The following is a 14,722-nucleotide window of genomic DNA, read 5'->3' on the forward strand; positions in this document are numbered from 1 at the left end:
AAAAATTACCTATTATGATTGCATCTGCCCATCCTTTGGATTAAAAAAAAAATCCTGTGTTATCACTTATGCCAGCTTTGTTTCCCAAGCTGCAAGGTGGTAGGCCAGGCTAAAAGGTGAGGGATGGATATGTCCTACACTCTCAGCTGAAGCCCTTGTTTCAACTCATGATTTGGTACATGCAAGTCTACATCCATAAAGCAGTGATGTTCACTCAACAAAACACTCTTTTGCATGTGCAGAAGTCTCATGGATTCTCAGCAGCTTGTGGTGCAAATGAAAAGCTAGGTAAGAAAACAGGCTCTCCAAAAGGCAAGGGTTATGGTTATCTGCACAAGTTTTACCAAAACATGACTGATCTGTGTATCTTCCAAGCCTCATTTGGGTAACCTGGAATGATAGTTTTCAAAAAAATGGGCAGCATTTCTCCATAAACCAAAATACCAGATGGTAACTGAGAACAGGAAGAGTGAGAAAGGGGAACAATGGTGTGGAAGTTGGCACTATTAGTAAATAGAGTTGACATCTACAACCTTAAAAGTGCCCCAACCAGCATTTTTAGTGGAAAATTACCAAGCCTTGTCTTTATGGCCATGTTGCTCAAAGTAATACATGCATAAGCTACATTCATCATCCCCGGTGAACTTACGACTTGCAGAAAGTGCATCAAAACTGAGGGGGATTGAGCTCAGGGTAAAGCTGATGGTATGATGAAGTCATTCCAGATCACACCTCTTCAGGACACTGTCCTGACATGGGGGTCAGGTTAGTCCCTACACACTCTCACCAGTATTTACCATGCAAGAATATCATTGGAAACGTCTTTGAGACCAGCAGGTCATGGCACATTTCAGAGCAGAAAAGGTTTCTGTATTGCCTTCCTCTCCTCACCAGGAACTTCAGCCAAGGTAATGCCAATCAACAGAGATGAGATGCTGCATCTGGAGGAGGCACTTCAGGCTCAGCATTGAGGCAGAGGTGAGAATGGTACCACAACTGCAGATGCTCCCTCCTTTTTCTCCACAGGCTGCCTCTTCCCACATCCAACACCTTTACATTCCTGATGTACTCTCAACCCTCACTCCAGAATGATACTTTGAAGCTGGCTTGCTCTCTCAGAAGTTGGTTTCAACAGACCCCTAGGGGGATGTGAAAGCCAGGCAAGGCAGCCCAGCTGCACTTGTTACCCTCTGATGCCTTAACCTCAAGAAACTGATTCTCTGTGGTACAATGCCCATCTTATGGGAGCTGATGATGCTTCCCTTTCTACAGCCCTTGGTTACCTGAAGTGAGGTGGCAGCTTGAGTTGCTCTACACTCTGCCTGGGACCTTTCCCTTCTCTTTCTCTAAGCAAAGATACAGTTAAACCACAGCATCTATTTTATGTCAGTAACAGGCCAAGTGACATCTGAGTCCCAAAGACAAGCACGTAGAAGGGGGAACAAATTGTGTGAGTCAGACTAAAAGCTTCATAAATATTGACTGGTTTTAACAGTCCCCTAAGGAACCGAGAATCTCATTTTCTAGCTACATCTCCCTCCCCATTATGCACTCCCTCCTTTCAGGGAGTTGTGAGGGGGACTACTCTCCTGACGTATGAGGACAATATTTTAATTCCTTTCTGCAGTCAAGTTGCCCTGTCAAGGACTTTGCACCACACATCAGGTGAGTATGTGAGCACCTTTCAGTGGTGCTTTAAATAACAGACTGGAGTGGGCTTCGTTCTCTCAAGCTGGCCCCAGGGTAGGGGTGACTCAGGCAGAGGAGAAATTAGACATTGAATGTGTAAGAGATGAAGGCTGGAGAGGACAGCGTGCATTTCAATACCTTCTCCTCTGATTCCTACCAGGTGAAGCAAAATTGGAGAGTCAGAGGAGCAGATATATGCAATAGGAATATAGACAGAAGAGGCAAATGGTGTACAGTGGTGATATAGACAAGAAAGGAAGACACTATGGATGAGAGAAGGGACTTGGCTACAGAAGATGGAAACAGTTTGTTGCATATGTAAATAGATGGAGGTGATAGAGCCATGTGGTGAGGCAGGGGAGTATACTAAGTCAATGCCCAGGATGGGGAGCAAGATGACTCCTCCCTTTCTGACTTTGTGTATGAAACTCACTTCACCCTCCCTGTGCAGGCAGCTCCCTTTTCTCAACAGCTAAAAAACTCATCAACTTCTCCCTGATTTGATGGAACTTGCAGGCCCCCTTTCTGTCTTTCTCTCTACAAGGCAGGTTCTCTCCCCATTTCCAAATCTGTTATTACCCACTCTCGTCTTATTATTAGCATCATTCCAGGCAAGAAAGCAGTGATGCATGAAATCTCCCCATATGTACCACACAGTATGAAATCCTGTTTCTGCTAGTTGCAGCCAAGTCCCATCCTTGATGCAAAGGCTGAGTAACAGTTCATATGTGCTTTCTCCCAATCTTAAGTAAAGGTACTTCCCTGGCAGGCCCTCCCTCAGCAGGTTGTTTGCTTTGGGACAAATCTATGGTTAAGTGGAGACCATAAGACCACAAAAAAGCCTGAGAAAGAGAAGAATATTCTCTCTCTTCCTTTCTCCCTCCCTCTCTTTCTCTCTCTCTCTCTCTCTCTCTCTCTCTCTCTAAGCCCCAAATGTACAGCACACAAAGTGGTCTGAAAACCTGCCACTCCAAGCTGGCTCTCTAAAGTAGCCCTTTTATGTTCTGTTTTCAGCAGCTCGACACTGACTCCTACATCTTACAAGTCACTCAAAATGCACACTGAATTCCACCTATCTGAGGCTTGCTCTTCTGGAGCCAGCCCTAGCTTCATTAGAGCTAGTGACAAAGCTCAGAATAACTTTAGAGAAACTGGGATTTTATATAACATACCTGAAAGCCTTCATCACTCCAAGATCTATTAGATCCATCTGGCAGAGTAGAGGAGTCTATACACAGAGAGAAATTGAACATTTTGAGGAAGATGATGTCAGAGAGCAGCAAGGGCCAGCTGTTTCCTAGGCAACAGGAAGACAAGTGCAGTAATGCTGACAGCAGGACAGGGACCCATCCCAACAGAGACAAGCAGGGCAGGATCAGAGACTGCAGCCAGATTCAGTCAAGAGCCCCAGTGATCAGGGAAAGCCATGATGATGTGCCAGATCCTGGGTCAAGATGGAAATCTATACACTGGCCAGAGTCAGGTCTGATGAGAGCAGTCGGGAGCAAACATAGCTCAGTGAACACCAGAGGTCCACAGAAGTGTGATATATCTGAGTTCAAGCAGGGAAGTCAAATTACAGGTCTGGGTCCAGATCAGGAGGGACTATGGGCAGGCAAAGACATAGCTGAGCTCCAGAACAGCCTTCCTACAGCACAGCTTAGGGAGAAACAGAAGTGGACCAAGTCTGAGCTTAAATGGGGTTCCTGAGCTGATGGGCAGAGAGGATGGTGAGGCCCCAGCTGAGGGTGCTCAAGACTGTTAACACCCTTCAGGTCCTGACACACTTACTAATCTCTCTCATGCTCAGAGCTGGTGCAGCTGAATTTGGTGTTATCTGCTTAGGCTATTTTCACCATTCCTGCCCTCTGGACTGGATAGCTTTTTATGAATATCTCTGTGGAAAGAGAAACGTCTACATGAAAAACCTTAGACAGACTAGTATCTTGTGAGCTAGAGGTGGAGCTCACATCTTCATGTTCTCATTGTCCTTGAACTCCAGACACAAGCGCTTGGTGAAGCGTGTAGAAGACATTATCACTCAGTGAAGTAATAGGAAGATTATGGAGATTATGTTTTCCTATTGACAATAAAATACCTAGGAATAAAATGTAATAGTATTTCCAATACCGGGTCAAATGGGCAACAGAATTTCCAGGTAGGAATCTTAGATAAGTCTAACACAGCAAATCAACCATCTCACAACTTCAAAAAATGCAAAGATTCCACCAGAGGCCTGGCAGCATCTGCCAGACATGTATCCACCAACCCATCTGCTGAGAGCATCCAGTCCTCACATCCAGAATCTTCCTTCTCATATGTAAATATAGCATGGTAGTTCCTTACCTTTACCAAATCCCTCACTCGAAAGATCTGGCACACTCTATACATGAGTTGCTTTTGGGGGCTGCATGTTGCAATGATCCAGAACTGAAGTTTCTCTGCAGTGAAAGAGGAAATCCCAGAAATAGCTCATCTTCCTGAAAGAGCCTGCCAATAGCCCATGACATCTTACAGCCAAGACTAGGAAAAAGCAGTCAGAGATCTGTGGATTTTGCATAAACAGGAGAAACCCACCTTCTGTACCAAGGCAAAGTCAATTTCACAGCAGATCTCAAGCAAGGGACCTGGAAAGCCATTTATCACCAAGTTCAAATGGACTTGAGCTTCCCTTAAGAATTTGGTTTTGAGTGAGAGCTACTGTTGTCCACAGTGGACTCCTGTGCAAGGTGGTTGTCATCAGTTTATGGCCTCTGCTTCATGTGAGCCACTCACCTCTGACCAGTTTGAAACCAGCAGCTTAGGAAGACAGAGGTGGCTGGAAAAGTGTTGCTAGTAGAACATATATGTCCTTCAGTCCAAACAGAACTTTGGGAAGAAGGGGAGTACTTCAGCTACCTAATCACTGTCTCACACAAGTCTGAGGGAAAACACAAATTTGGTTTATTAGTAGATCTTATACCTGCAGAGGAAATTTTGGAATATATTCTCAGTAGAGAAGTATTCATTAATGGAAGCATCACATTCATTTTTCTAGGCATGTCTTGCAAAATATCTAATCCTCTCCCCCTCCATTTTTATTAATAATATATCAAATAATAAAATATTACAAAGGTTATTAAAGGGCTAGTCATTCTATACCCATCCAAGGAACAGAGAAAGTTGTAGGGAGAGATGGAGGCCAGAAGCCAAAAGCCCAAACATGGAAGTGATACTAAGATGAAATGCAGGTACCATCAGATGAAGATATGTTGGGTAATCTGGCATGACGTGGTGTCAAAAAAGCACACACAATGAGTCACTAGGAGTGTATGTACAAGTCAGAGGTTGGCCTGATCCTCTCCCCCATCCCACCACGGGGGGAGTGAGCCGGCGGCTGTGTGGTGCTTAGTTGTTGGCTGGGGTTAAACCACAACAAGTACAGATGATTCAGTTCTGCAGGAGAAGCAGAAGTGAAGAACAAAATTTAGTGCTATTACTATTACAAGGTTTTTCTTGGTAAGGTCGTTACAGAAAATTAGTAGCAGATGCCTGATCAATAGTGATAGATAGGCAACAAATAGAAGTCAAATCAAAATGTAGTCATGACCTGAGAAGACAAGGAGTGTGTGCAATGTGCCTCTGTACTTTGTTTTAAAATTATAAAATAAGGCGGTGTAGCCAGAACCAGCATCTGACCTTCCACTTCTTTTTTTCGCCAAGAAAAAACTGAAGACACTTTCCCATCCTTGACGTATTCCATACCTACTGCCAAATCTGCACTCCCCCACTCAACATAATCCCAAAATAGGGTGTGATGCCTTTCCCGTTGACAAAGCCATAAGTCACAGTGAGCAAGACACACTTGACATCCTCCAATCAGTTAAACGAAAAGAGCTCTACCTCTGTGTTTCCCACCACTTCAGCACTCATTATATCTCACATTAATTAATATAGGAGCTAGGAAGTGAGATGATAAATTACAAAAGCCCATTAGCCTGATTCTGTCCAAACTGGTAAAATACGGCAACTTGTACATTAGACAAATCTTCCTTGCTAACGTGGGAGTCCTCATGTCTGAACTCCATTAAAGCAGCAGTCCTGAAAAAATATTTTTATATATGTATGTATGGAATGTATATCAATGTGCATGAAGAGTGCATGCCTGTGGGAACATCAGAATTCATTAGATCAGTCTGATAAGAGATATACTGAACAGGTTCCATCTGACACATGTTACTGGGTTGTTCTGTCCACTCCCAAAGGAGTGAATCATATTGACAGGTTGAATTATATCTCAAGAGATATTTTTCTCCCCTCCTCCAAAGGCCATTTGCAATCACGGCACATCCACTGCCTCTTAAAAGTGAGCTCATCTGGCACTGGGTTGCATTGAAGTCCTCCACTGTGCCTGAAGAAAGAATGCTTTTGGGCGCTGGGAACATGGAGAAGATGTGGTCTGTCCAGCTGTGTCTTCTTGTGCTAACCATCCTGACCATGACTGTGTGTGTCCCCTCTACACATGGAGAACCTTTTTTACTACAAGGTAAGCTGGAATACAGACTACATGACACAGGTAGGTGGTTATCTTTTTGCTTTGCTGCTTGCCATGACCAATGCAATGCTTGCTTATCTGGGAAAGAAAACAAAATGAACCTTAGGCTGTACTAAACAATCAATTAACATGGATGCTACCGAGAGACTTGTTCACATCAGCATAAGCTAAAGCTGTCCTTCTGATCTACAGCTGGTTGTGTGACACGTTCTGCTAATCAGTGAAAATATCATATCTAGTGAAATCTGCTAAGCGTAGCTCTTTCTCTCTCATAAGAAAATTTCCAAAGAAAAACATTACAATATCAGAGTAGTAATTCCAGTATGTACCATATGAGATTTGACAGCTCATAAATGTCAGTAGTAGGGTGCTGCTGAACTTTTTTTCTTCACAGAACTTCTTTTTATATGTTTGTCTCCCATAATTTAAATTAATCTTAGTTTGAACTTATACTGCAGGGAAACGTCAATCATTAATGTTCTTTCTTAAAGAGACTTGGCAGTGGAAGAAAGAAAGAGTAGCTAAATATAGCATTGAAAATAACATTGCTTTTCAAATGTTTTTTCATCCTATATCACCTATTTATTTTTGTAATGACAACCAAAATATTCCCAAGGCCAAGCTATCTAAATACTGCTTGTGTTAAGCTTTTACTGGAGTGTTTATAGGGGTTTGGTTTTTTCCGTAGCAAATCTCCCAAACAAGTAAAAGTAGCTATTTTAAAATTATAACTGTGTTTCAGACGTAGGAACGAGGTTAGCACTCAGTGCTAACTGCAAGTTTTACACAGCATGTAGCTCTGCTCACTCCCCTGGGTGCATTTCTAGAGATCACAGCCAGGATCAGAGGCTTCAGCCGCAGTGTGAGGCAGGGTTGAGGCTGACCAAAGACTTGGAGCATCCCTTTGGCCAGCATCCCTCTGCTTCTGCAGATTTATATGACTTTAGCTAATGGAGCTGATTCCCACACACTCTTGAGCATCCTTTAGACTCATCTGGTATAATGTTTTGTCTCGTGTATCAAAAATAATTGCATTCTTCCCCTCAGAGCTCTGTGGGGCTGATGGCTATACGAGACAGTTTTCTCCTTTCTTACCTCCTTGAAGGCATTGAGCATAAGTCCTAAAGATCCTGGAAGAAGAGAAAACAAGCCTTTCTGTATAATTTCTTAGTATTTTTCATGGATTCTGTAGGCATCTAGGAACCATCTAGGGCTTTGTAGGGTCTGGGTGAGGGACAGGGGTGTTCAGACCACAGATTTTGTGGAATGGCCACTCTCCCTGTAAAGCCTGGTTCCTATTCAGTCATCCTCAAAAAGGGAGCAACATTCTAGTCTCGGATGACTCTGTGAATCTGTTGAGCAGAGCTGGGAGAGTCTCAGAGCCTTCAGGGCACTGATTAGTCCCATCCCTGTGTGCATTGGTTTCTGCCAAACCCTTGACCTTCACAACCATTCATTTGAGGGCATAGCCACAACCACTAAAGTAAAACCCCTGGGAAAGCTCCCTAAAGGGGCCTCCTAGAGAAGTCCAAATTGGTTTAGAACAGCAGGTTGTGGAGACTTTTCCTAGAAACAGAGAAAATCTGCATGGTCTTGCTTTAAACTCCTCCACACTTTGTTCAGGAAGAATCCTTCAGTACTGCTGGTGATCAGATAACGTAGCCCCAAGGCTGAGCAAGTGATGGAATGAGCTGTGGGCCTGCAGAGCTTTTCAGCTGTGGCACCCACACTTCAGCCCTTACGAGGAGTGAGTTCCCATCTCTATCAGCCCTGGGAAGTTGCACGGTGTAAGTGGCATGAACACCTGCAGTTTTGAGAGAAGAGGATCTTGTGGGTTGCTGTCTGGCTTTGCAGAGGCATCCACTACACTTGCCTTGCAGAAGGGGTTGGGACTGTCTAAAACAAGGTGATATCTCCAGCTCCCTGCAGCCAGCCACACTGATGAGGCTGCAGAGAAACTGGCCAGCAGCCCGGTGCTGGCAGGGACGGCTTCCCCATCACACCCTTTCACTGCACAGCCATCACTGCCTGGACATTTTATTCTGTGCTTACACACCTTCCTTTTCCCTCAAGCTCCTTCTACCCTGGTGACTGCTGACAGGAGACATTTTCCTCCCACTTCTTAGCCTTCTTAATTTGATTAAGAGATTAATTGAGTCAATTGATTAATTGAGTCTTAATTTATGAGATTGAGAAAGATGTGTTTTATGTGCTGCAGAGAACCGAGTGCTTCCAGAGAGAGAAGACACAAATCACGAGGACACACTACTGAATCTGCTTCTCAATAAGAAATTCACATGGCGGAGGCCAGAAAATATTGGTGAGCAAAGGGGATGGGAGATTTCTGCTTCTCGAACCTGTGTTTCAATAAATGCAAGGAACCTGCTTCTCAGGTTCCTCAGAAATACCAGCTGCTCAGAAAGTGGAAGCACCTGGTATGGTGCCTATAAGTGATTAATGTCAGATGTTCTCCATCCTGAGGCTCCTGGACCTGCTTTTGCAGTGCAATGTAAAACTGCCATAAAACATGTACCCTAGATCCTGAGGCACTCAACATTTTGCTGGCAAGGCAGCATGTGTTTGTACATAAGTAATAACAAGAAGGGATTCTGCTGAATCTTTGTGTCCCTGGTATCCCTGAGACATTGTGTACAGTGCCCAGGCCATGGGCCAGCTTTTGGAGTCACCTCTCCACCCACAGCCAATACAGCCCCATGTACTTTTGAGAGACAGCTCAATATCTTGTGGACATGCTGGAACCAGCAGCACCTTGTGAGCATGAGGGGCAGTGGATGGCACGAAGATTTTGCAGAGATCATATGGATGTGATCTCTTGGGGTCAGGTGTAGGCTGGGACAAGGGCAGTGGGAGCTCCTGCCTGGACCTAAGCCTCTGCTACTGCTGCAAGAGGTGGAGACAACAGGCTTTTCCCACACAACAGGGACACCAAAGATGGACCATGGGGAAGCTTTTCCTTTTTGTGCTCTGTGAACAGATACCAAGTTTAAAGCCACACACGTGGCTAACCTCAAACATGCTAAAGAGAAACTTGGGCTGTCCCTGACTCGAGACACACCCATCACAAACTTCAAATGAATTACAGGGGTCAGCTATTCCCATGACCACTGCAGCCAGAGGAGGTTTGGGTCTGTATGTGTTGGTTTCAAAGCAGGAATCTGCCCTTCCATGTGAAAACAGCTGAGAGTGGGGCCCAGCAAAAATTATCCATTCATCAAATTCACTCAGTGCTCTTCCCCAGACCCTTGTTACTGCAGCAAGGCAGTGGTTAAACAAGCCTGGGACAAATAAATAAACACAAATAAATCAAGTCCTTATACTAACAAAGGCATCTTCTTGCAAAGGGGATGCATTCAAGAAATAGCATTTTTATGATAGGTTTATGGATTATTGCACTTATTGCTCCTGGAGGAAAGGCTGCATTTTATGCCAGACAATTGAATATAATGAATCTCTGAGCAGAGCACAGACAGAGGATTTACAGCAGGCAGTTTCTCAAGGCTTCATCCATAAATTAACTTTTTTCTTCCTGCCTGAGGTAATCTGTTCCAAATTTCGACCGCTGTTCATTTTCTATTCACAGCAGTCATTGACCAAACTTAATACTTTGCAGAAAGTTGAGCCAAAACAGGCACTTGAAACTCCAAAAGAGGTAAAGATGTTTATAATAATAATAATGATGATGATGATGATAATAATAACAACAACAACAATAATATCTCTTTAAGTGGCAATTTTGGCTTATAGATATGCCAACATCTGTCTGTCTACCTTATGGATGGGTAAAGACATACTTTGGGCAAATTTACCCGAGGTCACTGATGATCATGCCAGGAACAGAGCCCACACCTCCTGACTCCCATCCCCATCCTCATCCCATCTCTCAAACTGAGTCCTGATGTACTGGATTTGCTTAGGAACTGCTGCTTTTACTGACAGTTAGGTATCTGTCAGAAAATATTCAGGATTTTTCAATGGAATTGTTTCCTTTTGGAAGGAGAAACTAATAAGGCAGTCAGCTCTTTCTTGGCACCCTCCTGCTCAGATTCAAAAGTTTAAAAGAAAAAACCAAGTCTAGCGATGTGTCTGCGAGCTGAAGTCTTATCTGAAATCAAGGGGAATTATGTCCTCAATCCCCTTGACGATCCAGACCAATGTCTGGTGACATGTTAGGAGCAGATAAAAGAGGCAGCTCCAAGCCTGTTTTTTGGCCTGCTTGTGGGGCTCAGTCGGGACATTCTTTCACTCTTTCCTGGCTCTTCTGCTTATTTTAGTGCATTTTTTTCCCAAACTAGCACTTAAAATCATCTGATCACTTTACATTCCCCTGCCAGGAGAACTAGTGTAGCCAGTCATTCAGCTTTGACTGACTTCATCTATCTTATTAAAAAATTAACTGGTTTTGATATCAGTTTGAGTCTGGAATAAGGTACCTCAGTCCTCAAGAGTAGTGAGACTGCAATCACCCACCCTTGCAATCACCCCTTTCCTATTGTTAGTCCAGGCCCTTCCCAATTCAGCTGAAACTTTCAGATCCTGTTCCTAAGCACCTAACTCTCCCCTCTTTCTGAACAGGACATCCCAGGGCAGTTCATTCATCCATCTGCATAGCTTTTTGACAGTAGTAAAGCAGTGATTAGCCTTGAGATCTCTTAGTCAGATCGGTGAAGCTGCCCCCCAGGTCCTTGTACTCCCCCAGTGTTTAGAAGTGTAGAATCCATGCAGTCACTGCTGTGTGTGGCTTTTTCTGTCCCCCCACTCTGTCAGCCTGTATCTTGGCTGACTTACAAAGCAGTAAGTTCTGTTAGGCTAACTTTGTATCTTCTGACCTCTCTGCATGGGTGATGTAAGCATAAACAAGTCCTAAAGGAAGCAACAGGATTTCATATAATAACCAGTGACAGAAAAGCCGGCATTAGAAATTTGCTGTTAGTAGGATAAAAATTATAAAGCAGCAGGGAGGTTCACCCGAGTTGGTATCACACAGTAAGTGAACTCATTGGGCCAATTTCCCCACGGCCTGGTGAATAGTAAAGAAACCTCCCTCATAAGGGAGAATTAGGATACAGTCTAATAGGATTCAGCAGTGAAAACCTACTTTTCTGTCAGTTTCTGCTGTCATTTATATGGAGATCACTAACAGCAATTAAATGATAACTAGGTCTTTTTTTTTGTCAACCCCTGGAGAGGACGAATGAGGAAATGGGTTTTAATTTGAGCTTCAGGAAGCAATGCAGATACTGATGCTACCTTCTCCTCTCTTGCAGACTGGGAGTTGGCAAAGAAATTTGAAGAGCTTGAACAGGTGAGAGAAGGAAATGCACAGACACACAGATGCACTCATGTATGGGTAGCTAAACGATTGTTTAAGCTGTCTTTATGCCCTATTCTTTCATCTTTGCATCCTGCTACCCTTCATCCTGCTGATATACTGTGAGCATATATTGCTCTAAGAGAAAAGCGGAACCTGGTCTGAACACCTGCACAAGCTGGAAAAGGTAAAAAGACAACAGGTTATAGATGAGTGCAGTAAGAGTTGAGGCAGCTCCTGCCTCTGTCACCAGTGAAAGTCCAGTGAAGGCCAAGCCAGGAAAAAGTTAAGCACCAAAGGAAATCTCCATGGAAGAAAAGCTAGGGGGAAGAGTAGGTCATGCTTCCTTACTAAGCATTTTGTCAGCTGGCTGCATTAGGTAACATCTTGAAGTTGCCCACCTAAACCAGAATCTGTTTTCGTGACTTTTTGCTAGTCCTTTCTGGGCTGACCAAGGTGCACACACAGAGAGCATCCCCATCCTACACTAGTGCCCAGGAATAGGGAAAGGTCTGAAGCAACCCTGACATGCCTCCCACTCCCCATACCCCATGAGCAGTGGAAGGGTTTTTTTGCCCCTTTTCACGTCAGCTGTTTGCATGGATCCTGGACATCACGCTGTGTTCCACATGACAGTTTTCACTACAGACTGAAAAATCACAGTGCATTATGCCAGACAGGAGGCTGCCAGCTTCTGTGCTAGCCTCTCACTCCAGTGCTGAGGGACATTAAACTCTGACTTTCTGGGGGTAACTCTGCCAGAGCAGAAGTCAGGAGGATGGCTCTAGATATTCCCAGTCTACTAGAAAGGAGTAGTTACAGATGAAGAAGAAATATGATGGGCTGTTCACATTATAACCAAGGAAAGTTAGCAAGAACTGTGAGCGAGAAAGGGAAGGGACAACCCAGAGCAATGGAGAAGCGATGCTCTCTGCTGTAGTGGCTGGATGCCTGGAGTTCTCCTGCCTCAGCACTGTCTTGGCTCTTAGCAGTGCAATATCCTTCTACACAGCCTCCTCTCCATAGGGGCTTACACCCTGGGCTGGAGGGACAGAGCAGGGAGTGCCTACACTGCTGCCACCAAACAGCTTAATGAAGAAGAACATAAGGTGGTATGGGTGCTTCAAAGGCAGATCCTTCTGGAAGAGTCCTGGTCCAGGGCAGGCCCTGTCCTTCCCAGTGATGCTGTCAGCCAGTCTACTTGTATCCCCTTTGCCCTGCACTTGCCAACACTCTGTGGAGCTCCTCATAATGGAGCCTTTGTTTACTGCTGTGTTTCTATTTAAACAGCTGGAGAAGTTGAAGGATCAGCTCTCAACTGAGGATGGGTCAGAAGTGGCCTATGCCTTGGAAAGTCTCTCAGCATCCCAGCCCAAAAAACGTGGTAGGTTTCACTTCAGAGCCTTGCAGCCATCCTGTCCCCTCTGATCTCCAGGGCTTCCTTTTGGCAACAAAGACAGTGACAGCAAGCATGCCCCAAATATGCTGAAAAACAGCTGTTTGGCAGCTTCTCCAGCAGTCCTGGTGCTTCTTGTTAGTGGCGGGCTGGTTTAGCAGCTGGTGAAAAGGACTGTGTACCCAGCTCTGTCTGCTGTCGAGGCAGATACAACTGGGCCTGCACACCAGGATCTCATGGAGGCAGTCAGTGTCACATCCCACTTTTCACAGAGGAACATGCAGTTATATGAGCAATGAGTGCCTGCCCTGGAGGGGGTGAGTTTTATATGAACACATCCCCACAGTGTCGCTTTGCTCTGGGCACAAAGCTAGTGCTGAAGGCATAATGAGACATGTGGACTGCATGCATTCCCCTCTGTCAAGGTCAATGCCTCCCTACAGAGAAAAAAGGAGCACTTGTTTGTGCTGCTGAAAAGCAGCTAAAAACGGCATGGAAATCAACCAAGAATGCAGGGAACTAAGATCTGGTACGTCTCCCAGTTGGTCTTCAAGCTCTGTCTAGTCTGTAACCAGCGGCTTAGGAGCTTATTGCACCAGTGCTCCTGCGAGGTTGCCCCTGACAAGTACGTGGACAACGCTGCTCACATTGGATTTCTGTGGATTCCTGCACAAAACAGTAGCAGCTGTGAACCAGAAGTCACTAATGACAGTCTGGCCTAAAGAACAGAAGAGCTAGTTCTGCCCTTATCCCACATGGCTTTTGCATGTGGAAGCTGACAACCTGCCAGACAGCCAAGAGAAAATTCATTTGTGCAAGGCTTGCTTAAGTGCTTAGGTTATTATTAGGCAATATGCAATTTATAAGCAATCCTGGAGGCTGTCATTAATTTGGCTAATGTAATTCATGCCCTCACCAGTCCTGGAAGTTTTAAATGTACATAAAACTAGTTCCCTTTGCCAGGTTGAAATCAGATTCTGACAGAAATTAAAACAGAGAATTTTTGTCTTAATCTAAGGTCCTTACAGTCTAGGAGGAGCTCGTGTTTCAGCATGAGCACTGCTGATTTAGTATAAGCTTCCTTGGAAGATCCTGCTTTCAAAAACCAGGTAGAAATCTCTTCTCATACTTGGTAATAGGAGACCCACATGAGATTCATGGATTCATTCTGGTGATACAGCTATTTTTTTTCAACACCAAAATGTGCATCCTTCCCTAATCTAGTCTTAGAAGATCCCACAGAGATCAGTGCTGTTTGGAGGGTGGTTAGTAGCAGGGTAATAGTGACTGGGTTTAAAAAAAATAGGACTGGATGCAGTCTCTTCCAATCAGTATCCTGCTCCTCCAGTCAGTCATAGGTGAAAAACTCTGCACAGTCTTCTGAGACAATAAAACTGCTGGCCAGTAGACAGGAAATAAAAAGCTGGGTCCTGACATTACTGAAGTAGAGCAAAAGAAACCCTTTTAAATCAAGCAACATTGAGACAACTTTTAGATCCTTTGTTTACACTATCAGCAGCTAAAAGAAGCACCTTCTAAAACTATTATATGAAGTCAAAGCTGATAATTGAGATGTGCCCAGAAACCACAGTGTTAGCTTCACACCTCAGCTCTCTGAAGACATGGGTCTTTTGAAACCTTCTTCCAGAGTGGTAAAGTGGAAATAGTCCTTTCGATGCTAACATCCTTCTCTTGTATCTTTTTCCAGCTTGCTTTTGGAAATACTGCATCTGAAGGCACACCAGGACTGGAGAATGAAGATGAGCCCTTCCCC

The 14,722-nt window shown here is 44.4% G+C and overlaps 1 protein-coding gene across 3 annotated transcripts; it reads left to right on the forward strand.

Moving 5' to 3' along the window:
• The first annotated feature begins 6,090 nt into the window (after positions 1 to 6,090).
• On the forward strand, positions 6,091 to 14,682 carry UTS2B (urotensin 2B). Of its 3 annotated transcripts, none has more exons than XM_071566638.1 (5): positions 6,091 to 6,244; positions 8,442 to 8,543; positions 11,509 to 11,546; positions 12,843 to 12,936; positions 14,657 to 14,682. In XM_071566638.1, the coding sequence occupies exons 1-5, from the start codon at positions 6,091 to 6,093 to the stop codon at positions 14,680 to 14,682; spliced, it is 414 nt and encodes a 137-aa protein (XP_071422739.1). The 3 variants fall into 3 exon arrangements, with proteins under 3 accessions (XP_071422739.1, XP_071422740.1, XP_071422741.1); XM_071566639.1 differs by having other exon boundaries at positions 6,091 to 6,214; XM_071566640.1 differs by having other exon boundaries at positions 6,091 to 6,214; positions 12,843 to 12,933.
• Positions 14,683 to 14,722: the final 40 nt, after the last annotated feature.

The sequence above is a fragment of the Pithys albifrons genome, chromosome 11 (assembly GCF_047495875.1).
Source record: "Pithys albifrons albifrons isolate INPA30051 chromosome 11, PitAlb_v1, whole genome shotgun sequence".
Taxonomy (NCBI): Eukaryota; Metazoa; Chordata; class Aves; order Passeriformes; family Thamnophilidae; genus Pithys; species Pithys albifrons.

What these genes read in the sequence shown, in the direction of transcription:
- UTS2B (XM_071566638.1), top strand. Translation starts at nt 6,091, where the DNA reads ATGCTTTTGGGCGCTGGGAACATGGAGAAGATGTGGTCTGTCCAGCTG. An exon ending in AATTTGAAGAGCTTGAACAG is followed by an intron (nt 11,547 to 12,842) that starts GTGAGAGAAGGA and finishes CTATTTAAACAG; the next exon opens with CTGGAGAAGTTGAAGGATCA. An exon ending in ATCCCAGCCCAAAAAACGTG is followed by an intron (nt 12,937 to 14,656) that starts GTAGGTTTCACT and finishes ATCTTTTTCCAG; the next exon opens with CTTGCTTTTGGAAATACTGC.